This window comes from Chrysochloris asiatica, unplaced genomic scaffold (genome assembly GCF_000296735.1).
Source record: "Chrysochloris asiatica unplaced genomic scaffold, ChrAsi1.0 scaffold00052, whole genome shotgun sequence".
NCBI lineage: Eukaryota > Metazoa > Chordata > Mammalia > Afrosoricida > Chrysochloridae > Chrysochloris > Chrysochloris asiatica.
This window is the reverse complement of record NW_006408570.1, coordinates 6566795-6590523: the sequence shown is the minus strand read 5'-3', so window position 1 is coordinate 6590523 and position 23729 is coordinate 6566795. Positions and strand designations below refer to the sequence as shown.

At 41.3% G+C, this 23729-nt stretch overlaps 1 protein-coding gene across 1 annotated transcript in view; it reads left to right on the top strand.

Annotated features, from left to right (window-relative positions):
* ARHGAP25 (Rho GTPase activating protein 25) overlaps nucleotides 1–23729 on the top strand; it is a 66381-nt gene that overhangs the window by 3491 nt on the left and 39161 nt on the right. Inside the window, 2 exon segments of the mRNA XM_006862937.1 lie at nucleotides 9731–9818; nucleotides 12826–12942. Of these exon segments, the coding sequence (XP_006862999.1) occupies nucleotides 9731–9818; nucleotides 12826–12942 (205 nt within the window).

The window sequence follows — 23729 nt, the reverse complement described above, 5'->3', positions numbered from 1 at the left end:
GTTGATAGTTGATCCAAGAAGAATGAAGTCCTTGACAACTTCAATCTTTTCTCCATAGATAAGAATGTTTATTGGTCCAGTGGTGAGGATTTTGTTTTCTTTACACTGAGATGCAATCCATACTGAAATTGTTACAAGTACAAACTTAGTACATATTTGTTCACTAAATATTAACAAAATCTCAAGAATGTTTTCCTTGGAAACCCTGTGCAGGGTCACTATGAGTTGGAACCGACTCCATGGTACTTAACAACAACAACAGCATATATGTTGTTGTTAGGTGCTGTTGAATTGATTTTGACTCATAGCTACCCTTTATAGGGTTTCTGAGGCTATAAATCTTTACGGGAGCAGAAAACCTCATCTTTCTCCCATGGAGCAGCTGGTCGGTTTGAACCATCGAATCTGTGGTTAGAAAGCCAGTGCTCATCCTGCAGTGCATTAATACATACACACATACGGAGTCCTTGTGTGGTGATGTAGGATAAACACTGGACCACAAGATCAGTTTGAATGGAGAGGTTGGCAGTTCATATCTGTATATATACAGATATGAACTCATATATATATACGTGGGGGCCTGATGTGGCACTGTAGGATAATCACAGGGCTGGCAGTTCAAATTCAACAGTGGCTCCTCAGAAACTGTATACAGGGTTTCTATCAGTTGGATCCAATTTTATAGCACTCAACAACATATATATATTTATATGGACTCCTGGTGTGGGACTGTAGAATAATCACTGGACTTTGAAACACAAGGTCGGCAGTTCAAACCATCAGTTGCTCCAGAAACCATACAAAGGGTCACTATGAGTCAGAACCGAATCAATGGTAGCAGCAACATACAGCTATATCATAAAAAGTATTCTTAATATTTGACATGTTCTTTTGACTCCATAAGAAGAGTCCAAACAACTTAATCAAAAAAATTAGCAAATGATACAAAAAGACAACTTACCAAAAGACTACAACAGCCATGTTGTTTTTGTTGTTAAGTGCCTTCAAGTTGGGTCTGACCCATAATGACGCTGTATAGGGTTTCCAAGGAGCGACCGGTGAGTTTGAAACTACGACCTTGCTTTTCAAATCAACTTTGCAGTCTAGTGCATTAACCCACAGCACCACACCAGGACTCCTTATATTAAAATGTTCAATCTCAGTAATAATCAGATATGCAACGTGAACTGATGATACACTATATCGTTCCCTTGTCAAACTGGAAAACAATCTATAAAAATCTCAGTGTTGATAAGGATAAAAGAGCAGGAATTCTCATGAACAGCTGGTGGAAATGAAAATTCGTTCAGCCTTTCTGGAGGGTAATATGCCTTTTAGAAATACCAGCCTTTGACCCTGTATTTCTAATTATAAATGGGTGACTAAGATTTATGTGGATGATTAAATTTACTTGTACAAGGTTTTACCTCAGTACCATTTATTATAAAAATGATTTTAAAACAGTAGTCATTGGCAGTGACTATGTTATATCATAGTATGGCACTCTGGGATAAAGCACTGAACCACAAGGTCACTTTGAACTACAAGGTCAGTGGTTCAAGCTCACCAGCCACTCCTTGGAAACCCTATACAGTTGGACCTGTCTCTATGAATCTGAACTGACTCAACGGCACTTACCAACAACAACATTGGTGTTACGTTAAGGTACCTATATCTATTATAACTGTATTAGAATACAGGTCAGGCATCGATTACAATATTTTAAGTTAACATTTTTCAAAGAGTGAGATACCCACCATGTTATTGTTGTTGTTTAATCATCCATATAAAGACAAATAACAACTGATGAAGCCATATATAGTAATCTCATCCTTGGAGGAAAATTAATCATAAATCAGTATTTATTTTAAATAGTTTAGAAATAATACATAGAAATGTTAGCCATGACCATCTCTGAGTACTGGGGGCACACACAATTTTTAATATTTCTCTTTTTGTCTGTTTTTAAATTTTTCTTTAATAATGTTTGTTGTTGTTAAGTGCCGTCGAGTTGGTTCTGACCCATAGCGACCCTGAACAGGGTTTCCCAGGCTGTAAATCTTTACAGGAGCAGAAAGCCTCATCTTTCTCCCACAGAGCAGCTGGTAGTTTTGAACTGCTAACCTTGAGGTTCGCAGCCCGATTCGCAACCACTACTCTACCAGAGCTCTCTTTAATAATGTTTAGTACCTTGTAAAATTAAAAAGAATATATATTTAAACACAACATAGAAATGCCTTAATAATCTTGGAATGCTCAGGTTAAAGGGACTCTCTTGTACACTAATGATGTGTGTGTAAGTAAGTTGACACAAATTTTCTAGAAAGTCATTTGACCAGATTTTTCAAGAGCCAAAACACTGCCATAACTTTAGATCCAGTAATTCTAAAGTTTTAAGTTATCTACAGAAATAATATGAGGTATGCAGTTGTTTTGGAGTATTGGTGTGGTTCCATAAGATAAACACTAGACTGCTAGCTACAAGGCTGGCAGTTCAAACCCACCAGTGGCTCCTAGGGTTATGAGTCAGAACCAGCTAGATGGCACTTAACAACAACAACATGCAGTTATTTGGGGTTTTGGTGTGGCACTGTAGGATAGCACTGGAATGCTAACCTCAAGGTGGCCAGTTCAAACCCACCAGTCGATCCTCAGAAATCCTTTAGAGTGGCTAGAAGTCAGAACCAACTCTATGACATACAACAACAACAACAGCGTGCAGTTATTTATAATGAGAAATGCTGCACCTAAGTCCAACAAAGGAAAATGATGAAATCAATTATAGAACTCTATATGACGGGTTTTTGTGTCTGTGCTTTTGGGAAGCCTGATCTTTTCTGAATTCTCAGAAATATTTTGTTCAAGAGTATAATGCTGTATACATCTATTGCCTTGTTTTTTTTATATAAGCCATTCCAAAGATTCTTTGTCAGGAAAGTCAATGGTGGCCCAGAATTTATAGCAGATTGTCCTTATGTCTAAGCTACCATGATGCCTTCACAGTGCTTTCTGTGCATTTACCACAAGTGCTTCACATCTGCAAGTGATGTGCTGGCAAAAGGTTGACAGCTGGCACCCTGTGGGGAGGAAGCTTGATTTGCAGCATTGGCTAGTTCCTGTGGTGTAAATCCTTGAATTCACAGTTTTTGTTTCTAACACCAAGACCATATTTACCAGATGCCAATCCATCCACTTTGTTTCCAACTTTCTCATTCTGATCACTAGCAATTATCAATGCAGCTTGATTGCATGTTGGATCTATTTCAGACTGAAGAAGTTAGTAGAATTCTTCAATTTCTTCATCTTTGGATTTAGTGGTTGGTTCATATGTTTGAATACTAGTTGTATGAAATAATCTTTGTTTTGTTGTTGTTAAGTGCTGTCAAGTCATTTTCAACTTTATAGGGTTCCCAAGGAAGTAGCTGATGGGTTTGAACCACTGACCTTGCAGCTCAAACTGATCTTGTAGTCCAGTGCTTTATCCTACAGTGCCACTTCAGGATGTCAGTTTTCTTGATAGGCATATGAATATTAGCCTATCACTGACAGCATTGTACTTCAAGATAGATCTTTAAATGTTTTCATTGACCTTGAAAGCTACGCTGTTCCTCTTCAATTTGTCATTCTTGTTACAGTAAACTACTGTATGATTCAAAATGGCCAATAGCAGTCCACTTCAGCTCACCAATGGCTAAGATATAACTCTTCCAGCATTTCATTTCATTTTTGACAATTTCCAATTTTCCTAGCCTCATACTTCATACATTCCACTTTCTGAGGGCTAATGAATGTTTGCAACTGTTTCCTTTCCTTTTGAGTTGTGTCCATCACCAAATAAAGATCCTGAAAGCTTTACTCCATCCATATCATTAAAGTCAATTCTACCTTGAGGAGGCAATTCTTCTTCAGTCCTATTTTGAGTAACTTCCAGCCTGAGAGACTCATCTTCTGACTCTATATCCTCATTTATAACATGCATCATGTTACCTTACTGGGAATATTACTGGAAGGACTAAATAATTAATGTATTCAAGTTGGGGAGCATCAAGCCTAACTCCTAGAAAGTGTTGCTTAGTAGCTCTTGATGTTAGCAATTTACCCTAACCCTTTAAATGACTACCTGTGATTCAGCCTAGCAGGTGAAATGGTCCAACAGGCTATAACGAATGGGTGTCTGGCTTGACCAAGCAATCAGATCTCTGAAAAATGTGAAGAGGCAAATGTTGGTTCTGGCACCTTCTCAGTTCATTCTCTTACCTTTTTGCTGCTCTCAGATAAGTATGACTTAATTTAATCAAGGTCCTGACCTATTTATATGGCACATTAGGTCCATGTGTTCATCTGACTCTGGTGGCCAGCTCCCTCAAATTTTAAGTTTATAACTTCTTCATTGAAACTGCTTTCTGAAGCAACATCCACCCTCATCTTATGTAACTGAGTACTATTAGTTCTTGGCCATCAGGTTCCTATATACCAATTTATAAAATTGACTAGATTATGTATACTTAAATTAATAAATATTGGGTCATAATATAACATTGTGAAATGTGTCTTAAGTAAAACCTTCAGGGACTAATATAGAATCATGTCCTAAATTTCTGTGTCTAGGTAATATCTTAGATGCACCATTGTTTCAAATATATATATACAGGCAGTCTACAGATTGGATTTTAATCATCTGGTACCTTTGGAAAACCAAACCCTTAAACCTCTTGCTCTCTTGATCCTTACCCATTGTCATTGGGCCAATTCTGACGCATAGTGAAGACTCACTGATATAAAACAACTGCCCTAGAGTTCTCAAGATAAAATCTTTACAATGCAGACTACCACACAGTTTTCTTCCATGGAGAGGCTGATGGGTTTGAACCACTGAACTTTCAGTTGGCAGTCAAGTGCTTGCTTAAACACTGTTTCATCAGATCTCCTTCTTGAGAACATTAGTTTCCCAATATTCTGACAATGTTATCTTCCTCAATGGGTCTTCTCCAGTATGACATGCTGGGTTGAGAGCCCCATAGCAAGAAGGATAGAAACGTGCCCCAGTGCAAGTCTGGAACACCTGAACTCTAAGTTACCAAAAGAAAAAATAAACAGTGTCACTTAACAATAGGGAGAAATGGCTGTGAAATAATTTATACTTGAAAAAAATTTTAAAGGGAAAACTAGTTTCTATGGAAAAATAAAGCTTTGCTTTTCTTGCCATTATTTTTACAATGTACTTTACATCTTACAGCCTGCCTTACACCTCTTGTCTGTCAGTTTGTCATACTGTGGTAGCTTACATGCTGCTGTGATTCTGGAAGCTATGCCACCGGTAGTTTAAACCTTAGCAGGGTCACCCGTGGTGGACAGGTTTCAGCTGCTCATCAAGACTAAGATATACCAGGAAGAAGGAGAGACAGATTACTTCTGAATATTTAGTTACTGAACACCTTATAAATAGCAGTATAACACTGTCAGATAGCACCAGAATGCTGAATATTGAAACATGATGAAGAACACTAGAATATTGTCAGATATAGTGCTGGAAAATGAACTCCTCCTGTTGGAAGACACTCAAAATACGACTGTAGAAGAGCTGCCTCCTCAAAGCAGAGCTGAGCATGATGGCGCAAATACAGCAAAAATTTCAGAACCTTCATTTGCTGATGAGGTACAACTCAAAATGAGGAGAAACAACTGTAAGCATCTATTAATAGTCAAAACATGGAATTACAATGAATCTAGAAACATTGGAAGTAGTCAAAAATGAAATAGAACACATAAACATCAATATCCTAGGTATTAGTGAGCTGAAATGAACTGGTATTGGCCATTTTGAATCTGATAACCACATGGTTTATTATGCCTAGCATGAAAATTGAAGATGAATGGAGTTGTATTCATCATCAAAAAGAGCATTTCAAGATCTGTCTTGAAGTACAATGCTGTCTATGATCAGATAATATCCCTATGCCTACAAGGAAGACCAGTTAATACAACTATTATTTATATTTACACACCAACCACTAAAGTCAGTGATGATGAAATTGAAGAGTTCTGCCAACTTCTTCAGTCTGAAACTGACCAATCATGCAATCAAGATGTATTGATAATTTCTGCTGATTGGAATGCAAAGTTTGGAAACAAAGAGGAAGAATCAGTCATTGGAAAATATGTCCTTGGTGATAAAAATGATACTAGAGATAACATGATGGAATTTTGCAAGACCAAAGACTTATTATTCATTGCAAATACCTTTTATAAAAATTTCAAAAGGTGACCATATACATGGACCTCATCAGATGGAATATACAGAAATCAAATTGACTACATCTGTGGGAAAAAATGATGAAAGGTTCAATATCATTAGCCAAAAAACAAAAGACTGAGGGCAGACTGTGGAACAGACCATCAATTATTCCTATGCAAGTTCAGGCCAAAGCAGAAGAAAATTAAAACAAGTCCATGAGAGCCAAAATATGGTGTTGAACAAATCCCACCTAAATTTAGAGATCACCTCAAGAACCGAGTTGATGAATTAGACATTAATGACTGCAGACCAGAAGAGTTGTGGATGGCATCAAAAACATCACACAGGAAGAAAGCAAAAGGTCGTAAGAAGACATGAAAGAAGGAAAAGACCAAAATGGATATCAGAAGAGACTCTGAAACTTGCTCTCCAGCATAGAGATGCTAAAGCAAATAGAGGAAGTGAGGTGGTACAAGAGCTGAACAGAAATTTTCAAAGGGCAGCTCAAGATGACAAAGTCAAATATTATAATGAAATGTGCAAAGACCTAGAGTTAGAAAACAAAAAGGGAAGAACATGCTCAGCATTTCTCAAACTGAAAGACCTAAAGTAAAAATTCAGACCTCAACATTCACTATTGAAGGATTCTATGGGCAAAATGGGAGTCCTGGTGTGGCACTGTGGGTTAATGAATTGGACTGCAAAGTCATTTGAAATGCAAGGTTGGCAATTCAAGCTCACCAGCCACTCCTTGGAAATTTTATATATGGGTCAGAACTGATTCGATGGCACTTAGCAACAGCAATGGGCAAAATACTGAATGATACAGAAAGCATCAAAAGAAGATGGAAGGAATACACAGTCACTATACCAAAAGGAAATGGTTGGTCTTCAATCATTTCAAGAGGTAGCATATGATTCAGAGCCAGTGATATTGAAGGAAAAAGTCCAAGGTGCACTGAAGGCACTGGAAAAGAAAAAACTCTGGAAATTGATGGAATACAAATTGAAATATTTCAACAAATTGATGTAGTACTGGAGGCATTCACTCATCTATGCCAAGAAATTTGGAAGATAGTTACCTGGCCAACTGATTGGAAGAGATCCTTTATGTCCACTTCAAAGAGTGATGATCCAAAGGAATGTGGAAATCATCAGACAATATCATTAATACTGCATGCTAGTAAAATTTTTCTAAAGCTAATTTAAAAATGGCTGCAATAGTATATTGACAAGGAGCTGCCAGATGTTCAGGCTGGATTCACATGGGGACTTGGAAAGAGGGACATAATTTCTGATGTTAAGTGGATCTTGCCTGAAAACACAGAATACCTGTGCCTTATTGACTATGCATAGGCTTTCAGTTGCATGGATCATGACAAGCTAGGGTATGAGTATTCTGGAGCACTTAATTTTGCTCATGAGGAACCTGTGTATAGACCATCTGAACAGAACAAGGGGACACGGAATGGTTTTAAATTGCGAAAGGTGTGTGCTAGGGTTGTATTCTTTCACCATACTTATTCAATCTGTTGTTGTTGTTGTTGTTGTTAAGTGCCATCGAGTCGGGTCCGACCCATAGCGACCCTGTACAGGGTTTCCGAGGGTGTAAATCTTTACGGGAGTAGAAAGCCTCATCTTTCTCCCGCGGAGCGGCTGGTAGTTTCGAACCGCTGACCTTAAGGTTCGCAGCCCGATTCGTAACCACTACGCTACCAGAGCAATCTGTATGCCAAGAAAATAATTCGAAAAGCTGGATTATATGAAGAGGAACATGACATCAGGGTTGGATGAAGATTCATTAACAATCTGTGACATGCAGATTATACAACTTTGTTTGCTGAAAGCAAAAAGGATTTAAAATACTTACTGTTGAAGATCAAAGACTACAGCCTTCAGAATGGGTTGCATCTCAATGTAAAGAAAACTGATATCCTCACCACTGCACCAATAAATAACATCAAAATAAATGAACAAAAGTTTGAAGTTGTCAAAGACCTCATTCTGCTTGGATCCACCATCAACACTCTGGAAGCAGAAGTCAAGAATTCAAATGATGTGCTGCATTAGGCAAATCTGCTGCACAAGATCTTTATAAAGTGTTCAAGAGCAAAGATGTCACTATGAGGACTAAGGTGTGTCAGACCCAAACCATGATATTTTCAATAGCCTCATATGCATATGAAAATTGGACAGTAAATAAAGAAGACCGCAGAAGAATTGATGCATTTGAGTTATGGTGTTGGAGAAGAAAATTAAAGATATCCTGAACTGCCAGAAAAAAAAATAAATCTGTGTTGGAAGTACAGCCAGAATGTTCCTTAGAAGACAAAATGACCAGACTTCGTCTCGCATACTTTGGACATATCAGGAGGAACTCGTTCCTGGAGAAGGATATCTTGCTTGGTAAAGTGGAGGGTCCGCAAAAAAAAAAAAAAAGAGGAAGACCCCCAAGGAGATAGATTGGCACAGTGCCAGCAGCTATGGCTCAAATCTAGGAACCATTGTGAGATTGGCACAGGACTGGGCAGTGTTTTGTTGTATTGTTGATAAGGTATCTATGAGTTGGTATTAAGTTAAAGGCACCTAACAACAACAAGGTTTCTTTTATTTTGAAGTATGTTTGGTACGAAGAGGGAGCACAGTGGCCCTGCAGGATAAGCAATGAATGATGAACCACATGGTCAGCAGTTTGAGCCTACCAGCCACTCTCCAGGAGAAAGATGAGGCTTCCTGCTTCCATAAAGATTTCCAGCCTCAGAAACTATAGTTTCTGTGTAGTTTGAAGCACTATGCATTGGAACCAACTTGACAACCCTGAACAACAACAAGGATATGAGTCAGTCATTCTAGTGCATAGAGGTGGCAGTTGGCCAAGTGAAAGACTTTCAGGGTTTGGGAAGGAACACCATCTTCCAAATATCTCCCAGTCTTAACATTATTATCTTGTTTACCAAAACCTTTTACTCCACAGTGGGGGTGGGGAGGCTGCTTCTGATGGAAACACATCTGAGTAGGAGTCAAGCACATGCACATTATGGTATAAATAACAGACAGTCTTCTTTCTAGTTCTGGATTATTAGTGCGGCTACTTGGTGTCTGGATGATGCTATATAATAAATGTTATTTATTGGTCCAGCATTTGGAAAGTGGACACTAGAAGGAAATCAAAAACTTATGTGCTAAACGTAGCCAAATTCATTTCAGGGAAGGTTGCCAAAAGGTGACAAGTGAATGTGACTCTCGCTCTGACTTGAGACTTTAAAATATGCATGGGAGTATGAGTGCCCATGCATGTTGGGGTTAGAAAAGACCCTTAGGTGGCTGAAGCCTGAGTAGTGGAAGGGTTCCATTCAAAACTGGGAGGCTAGCTTTCCATGTTCCTCTGCAGTCCAACCCATTCCCATAATTACTCCATCCATACGGCAATCTTATTTTAATTCATAGGTGATTGAATGGCTGCTCATTTTAAAGGCATGGCTTTTGGTTTTTCAGGGCTCCATGTATCTTCCAGGAAGTACCATCAAGGAGATTGCCACAAACCCAGAAGAAGCTGGCAAGTTTGTCTTTGAAGTCATTCCAGGTGGGTGACAAAAGGTGGGACAGAGGTGCATTATATTCTCCCTATACTTCTGGATCCTGAAAGGCAAGGCTATATTCAGTGACTCAGTCAACCAACTAGCCAAGCAACCTATTAAGAACTTATATTGGATCGACCTATAGTCAGTGAGGAGTCCTAGTGTGGCACTGCAAAGCCGTTTGAACTATAAGGCCAGTAGTTTAAGCTCACTAGCTGCTCAGGAACCCTATATAGGTCGGAATCGACTCAACGGCACTTAATAACAACAACAACAACAACATAGTCAATGAGGAGTTCTGGTGTGATGCTCTGGGTTAATGTGCTAGACTGCAAAGTCATTTGAACCACAAGGTCAGTAGTTCAAGTTCACCAGCTGCTCCTTGGAAACCCTATACAGGGTTGCTATTGGTCAGAACCGACTTGACGGCACCTAATAACAACAACATAGTCAATGAGCTGTCCTGGTTTGGCGCTGTGGGTTAATGCACTGGACTGCAAGGTCTGTCTGAACTGCAAGGTTGGCAGTTCAAGCTCACCAGCTGCTCCTAGGAAACCCTATACAGGGTCACTGTGGATCAGAACCAACTCAATGGCACTTAACAATAACAACAACATAGTCAATGAACCTATATTAACCAAAACCCACGGCGTGGAGTCAATTCTGATTCATGTTGACCCTATGGTTTTGTTATTGCTAAGTGTTGCAGTCAGTTTTGACTCAGCAACTCTGTATAGGGTTTCCAAGGAGTGGCTGGTGGGTTTGAACTGCCATTCTCATGGTTATCAGTCCAATGCTTGTCCTATAGTGCCATACCAGAACTCTATAGGGCAGAGTAAAATTGTCCCATGGGGTTTCTGAAACTGTAAATCTTTACTGGAGCAGACAACTTCATCTTTCTCCTGAGCAGTGGCTGGTGGGTTTGAACCAGCAGCTCAATGCTTAACTCATAGTGCCACCAGGTCTCCTAAACCTGTACTAGTTCTACAATTATAGTTAATAAACCTGTTCTAGTTCATTGTTTTTATTGTTGGTAACTTCCATCAAGTCAGTTTTGACTCAAAGTGACCCTATATAGGGTTTCTGAGCATCACTTGTGGGTTTGCACTGCCAACTTTGTGGTTAACATTCCGGTGCTTATCCTACAGCACCACACCAAGACTCTATTTGATGCCAGTTCATTAACTAGTATCAAATGCTAAATAATGCCCATGAACTAAATTATTGTGTATCGGGTTCAACTTTATAAACACTTTACAAGAGCATGCTGGGATCTAGACATGCTGTTGGATGGTAAAGAATATTAAGAGTCCCATGGACTACCTGAAGAACAAACTAGTCTGCACTGGGACACTGATATGAGAAGTACGTCATTCCTGTTCACTGAATGCAATTCAGTTTAGAAAGGGAGTCACACATTAAAATGAAAATTAGCTACATGAAACCGCCATCTTGAAATGTGAAAACGGTTGAATATCATCAGCAGGATCATATGGTTTAATGTGACAGTGAGAAGGAACAGGTCTTTCATATGTACAAGGGCAGTGTGCAGCATACTGGTGTGCTACTGTAGGATAAGCATGGACTTCTGGTGTGGCACTGTAGGATCAGCACTGGAGTCCTGGTATAGTGCGGTGAGATCAATGCTGGACTTTGAACCACAAGGTCGGCAGTTCAAACCCACCAGCTGTTTCTTGGAAACCCTGTATAGGGTCACTATGAGTCAGAACCAACTCGATGGAACTTAACAACAGCTTGCACACTGAGGGGTTAATCAGGTGATTAAAACCATGGTATTTTTAAAAGCCTCATATGCATGTGAAAGTTGAATAAGGAAGACGATAGAATTCATGGTGATGGAAAAGAATATTAAGAGTACCATGGACTGCCTGAAGAGCAAACTAGTCTGTGTTGGAAGAAGCACTCCTTAGAAGCTAGGATGGCAAGAGTTTATCACTCATACTTCAGGAATATTACTGCAAGGGGCAGTCTCTGGAGAAGGACATCGTTCTTGGTAAAGTAGAGGGATCACGGAAAAAAGAGGAAGACCCCAATTGGCACAGTCACAGCAGCAATGGGCTCAAGTGTAACAATGATTGTGAGGTTGGCCCAAGACTAGCTAGTGTTTCATTCTGTTGTGCAGAGGGTCGCTGTGAGTCAGAACCAACTTGATGGCACTTAACAACAACAAACTGAGAATGCCTCTTCCCTAGAAAGAGTTTTCTTTCTTGAATGTTTTGGGAAAGGAGGAGTTTGTCTCACACTCCTGAATCTGTCTACAATAAGACCATTTCTCTGTTGTCTCTTGCTCCTACACCAGTCTTACCCCTTCTGGAAACCATGGTTTTCTTGATGCTACTGTGGACCTTCTCAGCAAAGGGACCACTAGCCCCTGGAGTGTCATTCCTTTCTACTTCCACAAGGATGTTGTGTGCCTAAGAAACTTGATGGGCAAGGCGATGTAGCATAGAGAGTAGAAGAGAACATCTAAAGGAAAAGTCATCCAGGCAGAGGGAACAGCTAGTGCAAAATCCCTGAGTCTACTTCACATGTTTAAGGGACATCAAGGAGGCCAGTGTAGCTAGAGTGGAGTAGTGACAAGGGAGAAGAGGAGGAGATTAGTTCCGGAGTTGGGGACAGCATGGGTAAGCAATTGTAGGACATTTAGCTTTTATTCTATAAGACTAGAGAACAGAAGCAAGGAGACCAATTGTTGTTAAGTGCTGTCGAGTCGATTCTGACTCATAGTAACCCTATATTCAAATTTCCTTTGGCTATGGTTTCTTAAACCTATCCTTCTATACCTCCTTTATCATTTGAGGGGATTTGATTCTGAATCCATCCTATCATCCACTCACCAGTTATTCTGTCTAGAAGTGTCCATCCATGGAAGCCCTGATCATTCAGGACCACCTTGAGAGTTGTGTGTTTCTCAGTGGAGTTGCTCATGGCAGAGTTAAAGGATTCTCCAGGAATAAGAATGTTCCTAAGTGTTCTTTCTTCTTCTTCCAGTGTCATGGTACCAGAATCGCTCAGGACAGGACTCCTATGTCCTCATGGCCAGCTCCCAGACAGAGATGGAGGAATGGGTGAAATTCCTCAGGAGAGTTGCAGGCACACCCTCTGGAGGTAAGGCTCTCTGCAGGTTTTCCTGGAGTAGTTTTCTGTGGAACTTTCCTGGGGCGGGGGGCAAGTAACTCTAGACATGAGCTTCAGTGTTCAAGGGAGACCACCAGAGAACAATGCAGAGGCCATGGCCAAGTTCTTTGAGTCTAAAAGAGTCTAAAAGAAAAGAGTTCAGAGTCTCTAGCTTCTATCCTGGGTCATCTCAAAGAGCCTTCTCTGTAGATCCGCTGGGGGACTCTTTGCACTGACCAATGTGAACGATGTCCTGGGGTAGCTCTTTTCCTCTCTGGGCCACACTATTCTCATCTGTTGGATAAACGGGTTGGAACAGCAGATCCTGGCCCTGGGTAGCTCTAACATGAATGTTCTGTAGCACCTCAAGTCTGCAGGTTTTGTGCGTTATGAGGCGTACATGTATTTCATGGCAAGAACTGTGCTGACATTTTTAGACTGATCAGCACAGGAAAATAAAACTGCTAGAGTAGAGCAATCAGATGAAGCTCAGGAATTGTTTCCAGAGTCTCGCAGGTACAGGATGCATTCATCATTAAAGACTTTTCTGGGCTACATGACAAATGTTTGAGGCCTCTGGGAATCTTGGTGCTATTTCTCTATTTGTTGTTTTGATGCTAAGTGCCGTTAAGTCAGGTCCAACTTATAGCAACCCTGTATAGGGTTGCCTGGGAGCAGCTGGTAGTTTTGAACCGCCTACCTGGTGGTTCACAGTCCATTGCTGATCCTACAGCACCACACCTGAAGTTCGTTTCTCTACTGGAGGAAAGAAAAACTGAAAAGCTGAAACATCTACAATGAACAAATAGATGAATCCAGTGTATTTTTTTCTTTTCATAAAAATAAGAAAGAACTGAGCTCTTAGGTTAACATTCCCTACAACATTTTAAGAATACACCTACTTGCGTTAACGCCCAGATAACCAAGTACATTTATAATTGTTCCTCAGCTGTGCTGCTTGTTATCTTAGAAATTGTTTACGCAAGCTTTCATAGTTCAAATAGCAAATATTTATATGATTGTTCAACTGCTTCTTTGAAAAATTTAAGAACACCATAACAACTTCATGAATATTTGAAAAAATATATAGGAAAATAACCACTTGTCACTGAGGTACTCCCAACACATGGTGACCCCATATGTGTCAGATTAAACTGGTGCTCAATAGTTCTCAGTGGCTGTTTTTTCACAAGTAGATCGCTAGGCAGACTAGAACCTCCAACATTTTGGTAAGCAGCTGAGAGCTTAACCATCTGCCCTACCTAGGGCTCTATCACCCCTAAAACCACCAAAAGTATTTTTATGTTTTCCTTCCTGTCATTGTTCATCCAAAATTTGTTTCCAGAACAATAAACGTCGGACATATGCAATTTAATACTTCTTATTTGATACATGGAGTATTTTCTCATGTTTCTATGTAATATGAATGGATACATTTCAGAGATTATTTAGGAATAAGCAATAGGAATTTGCTGGGTAGATACGGCAGCTGCTCAGAAATCAAGGCAGGGATGCCAAGGGACTGGGGCCAAAAGGTGGAGCATTTGCATGGAACCAATTCTGTCAATTTCTCTGAGGCTTACAGTCCCTTGATAGTCCCTTGTTCTTTTTCCTGGACTCCTGCTCATGTTTATCTGGTCAGCAGCTCTCTTGTGCTCACGTCTGTCCTGAATGCTTCTCACTGAAGTCCCAGGGAGGCTGAGCTCAGTTTCTGTAACCCCATTCCAAACTTCTATGAAAAAGAGCCTGCATGGCTCACTTGGCTCAGGAGCCCATCAGTGGATCTGGGCCTGCGTCAGGAAAGCAGTTTTGTGGTCTGTTAGCTGACCAGTTTCTTCTTCTTATGAAGAGAAACATGGCATCAGGATTGGAGGAAGACTCATTAACAACCTATGATATGCAGATAGTACAACCTTGTTTTCTGAAAGCCAAGAGGGCTTAAAATACTTACTGATGATCAAACACCATAGGCTTTGGTATGGGTTGCACCTCAATATAAAGAAAAAAAAAAAAAATCCTCACCATTTGAGCACTAAATAACATTTAGATAAATGGAGACAGGATTAAAGTTGTCAAAGACTTCACTTTGCTTGGATCCACCATCAGCACTCATGGAAACATCAAGAATTCAAACAACATATTGCATTAGGCAAATCTTCTACACAGGACCTCTTTAAAGTATTCAAGAGCAAAGATGTCAGTTTGAGGACTAGGTGCACCTGACCCAAGCCATGGTATTTTCAATAACCTCATATATATATGAAAGTTGGACAATGAATAAGGAAGACTGTAGAAGCACTGAAGCATTTGAGTTATGGTGTTGGAGGAGAATATTAAAAGTACCTTGGATGGCCAAAGACCAAACCAATCTGTGTTAGAAGAAGGGCATCCAGCATGCTCCTTAGAAGCCAGAATGGCCAGACGTTGTCTCTCACACTCCAGGCATATTATCAGGAGGGACCAGTCCCTGGAGAAGGATAACATGTTGAGTAAAGTGGAGGGTGGGATAAAAAAAATGGAGACCCCCAACAAGATAGATTGGCACAGCGGTAGCAGCAATAGCCTCAAACATAGCAACAATTGGGAGGTTGGCACAGGATCAGGCAGTGTCTCATGCTGTTCAGTCTGCATAATCTTAGCTGTGACTTTCCTTAATGTCTTTGTCATGGATTAAATTGTGACCCACCCCTAAATATGTGTCAACTTGGCTGGGCCATGATTCTCAATGGTTTTGTTGTTACTGTTAAGTGCCGTCGAGTTGGTTCCAACCCATAGCGACCCTGTACAGGGTTTCCGAGGCTGTAAATCTTTACGGGAACAGAAAGCCTCATTTTCTCCTTTGGAACAGCTGGTAGTTTCGAATTGCTGACCTGAGGTTAGCAGCCCAACTCATAACCACTATGCTACCAGAGCTCCTTTCTCAATCATTTGTTGTTGTTGTTAGGTGCCATTGAGTCGGTACCAACTCATAGAGACCTTATGCATAGCAGAGTGAAATACTGCCTATTCCTGGGCCAACCTCATTATTGTTGCCACACTTGAGCCCATTGATGCTGCCACTCCACCAATCCATCTTACTGGGGGTCTTCCGCTTTTCCTCTGACCCTCCACCTTACCAAACATAATATCCTTCTCCAGTGACTGCTCCCTCCTGAGAATATGTCCGAAGTATGAGAGATGAAGTTTGGACATCCTTGCCTCCGAGGAGCACTCTGGCTACACTTCTTCCAAAACAGATCAGTTGGTTCTTTTGGCAGCCCATGGCACTTTCAATATTCTCCTTCAACACCATAACTCAAAAGCATCAATTCTTCTATGGTCTTCCTTATTCACTGTCCAGCTTTCTCATGCATATGAGGTTATTGAAAATACCATGGCTTGCATCAGGTGCACCTTAGCCTTTAAGCTGATAGCTTTGCTCTTCAACACTTCAAAGAGGTCTTGTGCAGCAGATTTGCTTAATGCAATATGTTGTCTGATTTCTTGACTGCTGCTTCCATGAGTGTTGATAGTTGATCCAAGAAGAATGAAGTCCTTGACAACTTCAATCTTTTCTCTGTTGATAAGAATGTTGTTTACTGATCCAGTGGTGAGGATTTTTGTTTTCTTTACATTGAGATGTAATCCATAGCAAAGGCTGTGCTCTTTGATCTTCATCAGTAAATTTTTAAGTTCTCTTTACTTTCAGCAAGTAAGGTTGTATCATCTGCATATCGCAAGTTGTAAATTAATCTTCCTCCAATCCTGAGGCCACGTTTTTCTTCATAGAACCTAGCTTCTTGGATTATTTGCTCAGCATATAGGTTGAATAAGTATGGTGAAAGAATACAACCCTGTTGCACACCTTTCTTAATTTTAAACCTTTCAGTATTCCCATGTTCTGTTCAAACAACTGCCTCTTGGTCCATGTACAGCTTTCTCAGGAGCACAATTAAGTGTTCAGGAATACTCATACTTTGCATTGTTAGCCATAGCTTGTCATGGTCCACACAATCGAATTCAGCAGTTGTATAATGATAGACTAATCCTCCATGATGTGATTTAATGTGATCAGTGAACCAGTTGTATGGGAATTGTTGTTGCTGTTTAGTGCCATCCGGTCAGTTCTGACTCATATTCATCCCATTCCTTTGGTTTCTAAGGAGTGGCTGGTGGGTTTGAGCCACTGTCATTTAGATTAGCAGTCCAGCACTTATCTTACAGTGCCACATCAAGTCACCACAGTGAGGGGATTAGGGTGGGATAAACCTTGTCATTATAGAGTCCATTCTGACTCATAGTAACCTGATGTTGTTGTTATGAAGTGCTGTCTAGGTGATTCTGACCCATAGTGACCCTGTATAGGGTTTCCGAGGAGAGACTGGAGAGCTTGAACCGCCAACCTTATGGTTCAAAGTGACTGTACAGTCCAGTGCATTAACCCACTAGCAGCACACCAGGACTCCAAGTAACTATAAGACAGAGTAAAGCTGTTCCTTATGATTTTTGAGACTGTAACTGTTTATGGGAACACACAGCCTCACTTTTTCACAGAGTGGTTGGTGGATTAGAACTGCCAATTTTGCATTAGCATTCTAATGTATAATGCACTGCATCACCAGGGAGGCAACACCCTTAAAAAGACACAGCCCAGTAAGGGGAGTATTCCTGGGGTGTGGCCTGCATCCTTTTTTTATCTTACATGAGATAAAAGGAAGGAAGTGAGGAGAGAGGAAAGACAGACTACTACCAAGAAAGAAGACCCAGACTCTGTGCTGAGAGCCTCCTAGATTGATGCAAACGCACATGCAGATCTCCAAGGGTCATTGGGCCACAGATGTTGAAAGGACCTTCCCATACAGCCCTCCCCTAGAGCTGGCTCCCTAAACCTAGCCATCTAGCCTCCAAAACTTTAAGAGAACACGTTGCTATCTGTTAAAGCCACCCATTTTTGGTATTTCTGTTATAGTGTAGTGGTTACGAATTGGGCTGCTAATCTCATGGTCAGCAGTTCAAAATTACCAGTAGTTCTGCAGGAGAAAGATGAGGCTTTCTGCTCCCGTAAAGCTTTACAGCTTCAGAAACCCTGTACAGGGTAGCTAGCTATGAGTTGGAACTGACTTCACGGCACATAACAACAACAACAAGAACAAGTACTAGATAACCAAGACATCTTGATTATGAGATATGAGCCTCTTAGAAACTCTCTGCTTTCCCTGTTGTTGTTAAATGTCATTGGGTCAGCCCCGATCCATGGAAATCCTGTATACAACATAGCAAAACCCTGCCTGCTCTTGCGCCATGATTGATTGCAGATTGGGTTCTGATCTCATTGACTGATCTTCAGAAGTAGATCTCCAAGCCTTTCTTCTTAGAGTCTGTCTCAGTCTTGAAGCTGGGTTGAAACCTGTTCAGCATCGTTGCAACACACAAGCTTCCCACTGACAGCTCTCCAGGCTGCCTGCATTGACAAGGGTTGTTGACTTTGCCAGATTATACATAAACTCTGAATCAAAATGCTGCATCTACAGTTTCACCTAGACTGGGGCCCTCAAAAGTGCCTGACCAAGCCCTTTCTGTACTCTGTTGTAATGCGCTTGGGGATTTCTCCCTCACTCTGCCCCAAGAGCACCTCCTGGAGAAGAAAGTCAGGCATAAAGCCTACTGTCAGCAGAGAGTCCAGGGGAAAGGAAACCAGAGTGCACATATTCATTTTCCTGCAGCATACACAAACAGCAGGGTTTGGCTCTTGTGTGGAACTTTACATGTTTTTAAAACCTCTCATCAAACCAGAATCATAGATCCCAGGACAAGAAGATGCTGCAAGACCACAGAGAGTCCAGTCCACGTCCGATATTGCTTGTAAGTCAGGAGACTTAGGTCCTGGTTCTGACCCATAGCAACCCTCTCGAGGGTTTCCAAGGAGTGACTGGTGAGCTTGAACCAGCAACCTTGCAGTTCAAACTGACTTTGCAGTCTAGTGCCTTAACCCACAGCGCCACACCAGGCATACTACCATTCATTTAAAAAGGGCTTCCAATAGCAGTCTGCCTCCCACATTGTAAAATCACGGAGATAGATCACTGCTGCAACCTTCCAGTCCCACGTGAAGCTCTCCGTGGCATTGCTCACCTAAAACTGCCTCCTTCACACCACCTTTGCTGCTACCACCCTGACCCAGGTGCCATCCTTTCTTATTCAGATTACATTGCTTCTGGATTAACCTGCAGGCCTTCACTGTGTCCTCTGGCAATCTGTTTTCAGCACAGCAACCAGAATAATTCTGTTAAATCTAAGTCTTGGCATGGCACTATAGGATAAGCACTGGACTACTAACAAGGTTTGAGGTTCATACACACTACCACTCCTTGAAAACCTGATACAGGGTCAGTATGAGTCGGAACCAACTCAACAGCACTGAACAACAAGTCAAATATTTCAAACCCTTCTCTGCTCAACACTCTCTAATAACTTTTCTTCTCAATCAGAGTAACACTCAAAAACCTTTTAGTGGCCCTGTACAAAATCCTATTCGCTTCTGACTCCCCACCCCTACCCCCATTACCTCTGACCTTGTGTTTTACAACCTTCTCTTACCTCACTTCATTCTGGCCTCCTGGCCCTTCCTCAAGCATGATAGGCATGTTTCCGCCTCAGGGACCCTGCAATTACTGTTTTTTCTGCCTGGAGTTCTGTTTCCCCATACAGCTGCCTGGTTTGATTCCTTGCTCCCTTTACATCTTTGCTTAATGAGACTTCTCTTGGCCCTTCTGTTTAACAGTGAACCCCTTCCCCATCCTGGTCTCAAAATGTCAATTCCTCTTTTCCACTCATTTTTTCTCCTGAATATTGACCCTCTTCTAGCATGCTAAATGGTTTACTCATTTTGTTTTCTTTATTGCTGTTCTCTTTTCACTAGAATGAAAGCCTCACCATACATGGCAGTAGGTTGTTTTTTGTTTGTTTGTTTGTTTGTTTTCTGTTTTGTTCAGTGTTATATCCCCAAAACTTAAACAATGCCTAGCACGTAGCAAGAGTTCAATAAGTCTTCATAGAGAGAATGGCCCACTCTTCCCAGAGCTATGTTCTGTTCTCCTAGACATTTCTCTGATAAATAACAACCAGCTATCTGAGAAATTATCCAGGAAATAGGCAGCTTCCTCTGGAATGGTCTTCCTCCAACCTTGCTCATGGCAAGCTTTAGTGTAAAAAGAGGTCCTAAAAATTCTTTATGGCTCATAAAACCCTTTAAAGAATCTGATAAAAGCTCTAATAACACTCCCCAGAAGAAAATAATGCATAGGTGTAAATAATTTTGTCTACAATTGCAGCTTTTCAGACCTCTATAGCCCAATTGTAGATCTCATGTTTTGAATACCAGTATTTCAAAGTCACTCTGGTGCCAATTCTTCAGAGTTGAGGTCTGTTCTTGGTCCCAGTTTCCTTATTGGCTCCTTGCCTCTCTCGACTGAAGATACTTAGGTCCTCCAACTTGTGGTGGTCTGAAAGTCCCTCTCCTGATGAACACTTCAGTGTGTCAGCCTTTTCCTTCCCAGCTGGTTCATTTACCGATTTGTCCTAAGCCTCTTCTCATAAATTTTTTTTTAAGTTTTAATTGTGAAATGAGTGGTAGTTTATTACATGGGGGAACATCAGTTGTATGCTCATCATTTCACTGCAATGATTACAAACTCCTCCATGCATTATCACTCAATAGTATTTGCTTCTATTCCCTCTGTTATTTATTTATTTTTTTTTAGGGGAGGAGGAGGTACAAAAAAACACTCAGGAATATATAATCATTTAAACAACCCAAGGGCACATTCTGCAAGCCTGCCTCCTGGCTGCCAGCACACAGCCTTTCTCTTTCCATGAGTCTAGAGTCCTCAGCTGCTCGCTCTCTCCATGCTCTTATCTCTGTCTCCATCTCTGGTATCACTGCTTCTCTGGATAGGGTTCCACATTCCACTCCTAACCCTCTTCTAAGGACCTGAATGGAAAGGTGACACTAACTCTTTTCCTAAGAAATTCCAGGTTTTCTGATTAAATAAAAAGGAATGAAGCATTCACATCTTGATTTCTGTCAACTTGTTCCCAGGCTAATTACCTGTCCAACGCAAGCCTCCATTTATTGAAAGACCGTGTCTTCTCGCGATCTCCACAAGAAGCAGGCAGGCCAAATTGCAAATTGTTGCTCAGTCAGGACTTGCTCTTTTCTTCTTCCTCTGGAAACTGGTCATCTAAATGTTTTCCTCCGGCCATTGCTGCGCACATTAAAAGCTGCCTTAAATTGTACAAAGTTGTGCTCTGTCCAACTAGATTGCAAAGCTCTGACACAGGTCCTATCTTTTCGTGTGTTTGCCAGTACTGAACGTTTGGTAGGAACCTTGGTGGTGCAGTGGTGAGGTGCTTGACCGTGAGCTGAAAGGTCAGTGGTTCAAAGCCACCAGCCACCCCATAGAAGAAAGGTGTGACAGTGTACTTCCCTAAAGAGTTATAACCTCAGAAAACATGTGAGCAATTCTACTCTATTTTATAAGGCCATTGTGAGTCACAATGAACTCAAAGGCAGCAGGTTAGGTTAGGTTAGGCAAATATGGAATTGTCATATGCTTTGGGCTTCTTATCATCCTTGCATCCATTTAAGTCCTCTGCATTCTTCAGAGTATGATTCACAACTCAGAGCACTGTCCAGCCCATTGGAGAGTGCTGTCTTTATGATTCATGTCATTCCTAGTGTTTCTGGTTCTTCCTCTCTAGCTAGATTGTAATTAAGGAAGAGGACTTTTACTTGTTTTTTTTGTCCACTCACCACCCCTTACTCCTACTATCAGATAGAGAATTATTCATTCATTCACTTAAATATTTTTTGAGCATGTACAATGTGCCAAGTTTGGTGCTAGCACTGAGATACATCAGTGAGAGAGACAGAGAGACAGGAAAGGGAAAAAGAAAACATAAAGTTCCTTCTCTTAAGGAGCTGATAGTCTAGTAGAAAAGGCAGAAATTAATTAAAAATACAATACAAGGAAAAACATAAAATTACAGCTGTGAAAAGTAACAGGAGGAAAAAAAACACATGATTCTATGTGGAACAAGAAAAAAAGTCTTTGTCAAGAAGGTCAGGAAAGGCTGTCCTGAGCTAATGAGGATGAAGTTATATCGGAAGCACCAGCAAAGAATGACTAGGTGGAGAAAGGAGAAAGGGGACCAGAGTCTCTGTCAGAGGGAGCAGCATGTGCAAAAGTCCTGAGACAACAGACTCTGAAGGGATGAGATGTTAGAAAATGTGAAGCTAAGTCTCCTTAAGGTTGTTGGTGTTTATCCTATGACCAATAGTTAGCCATTAGAGGTTATAAGTAGGACAATCTGATTATAATTAAAATATCATTTTGTTTGCTATGTGAAAGATGGATTGAGTTTGCGGGTGGCAGATCAGAGTGCAGGTAGGAAACCAGATACGAAACTCATGTAGTTGTCCGGGCAAAAGAGGATGGATGAAGCTAATGGTGGTGGAGATGGAGAGAAGTGTACAGACTTGTACATTTCGGAGGTAATGCTGCCAGGATGTGGGAGTGAAATGGATATGGCTGAAGAGTGTGGTATCAAGGATGAGTCCTAGATTCCTGGCCTGTGAATGCATGGAGGAGTGAACTCTGCACAGACCACGTGAGACTGCCTCAGGGCTCTTCCGGGCAGCCCAGCTCCTGCCAGTGCAGAGAATCCACATCTCCTGGGCATGTCAGCTGAGATTACTGCACTATTTGCTAGACCCTCTCAAAGGGTGGGGAAATCATCTTACTCTACCCAAAACCCACCTCCAAAATACTATTTCTGATGGTCTGCTTTCAACTCTGAAAGCATTTCCAGAGACAGGCAAGCTGGCTTCATAAGCACTAAGTGAAATCCTGTGTTCTTGCCAGACACTTTGATATATAGAGCAATGCTGGTAAAGGCTTGTGTGTGGGATACATTTTCTTTTTTTAAAAACCCAACCTCCAGGGTAGCCCTGAATGGCAGTTGACAATTAGGTACTAAGTAAAAGGAGGCACTTATTTTTATTGCCTGCCCTGACAGCTTTATGTTCACTCTTTAAAAGCCAAGAGTCATGTGTGTAAAGGTGAGTGGGGAGGGGAAGTAGTGTGGGAAGGAGGAGGGAGGGTCCAGGCAGGTGCTGACAGATCCCCTGGTTTCCGCATCAGAGTCGGAACCAAGGAGTATTTACAATCATGTGCTGATCTGGAGGCAGACAGGACGGTTCTTCCAGTGTGGGGTGGAGGAAAGACCTAATGCTGGCCAACAGAGGCTGTGAACCCTCGGCCCCGCCATGCCTCGTATTCCCAGGATGCCGCGCTGGGAACTGGGCTGTGGCTTGTCTGTTCTGGCACTGCTCTTTTGCTGGGATTTCAGGAAGAAAACTTCCAAGCACCGAAAGAAAGGTATTTCTTTCTTATTTTGTGATTCGATTCTTCCCCTTAAGTGATACTTTCCTAAGCTGCCCTTCCTCTACTGTCAGGAATTGTGTGTGTGTGTATGTGTATGTGTGTTGGGAGAGGTACTCTTAGAACTGAAAGTAGGTACCAGTGGTGGGCACAGTCAGGGGGAGGGGCAGGAAGGTGAGTCTCCTAGTGACCTGGGCTGGGGAGAGGCTATTGACCTGAACCCAAGAGTATTTTAGGGACAAGGAAGGAGGTGACAGATGATTCCCCCATTTTCACTTCTCCAGACCAGCCTCAGGGCCCGACATTTTCTAGAAACTATGAGGAAGTTTCTTGAAAAATGAAGGATGGAGGATGACC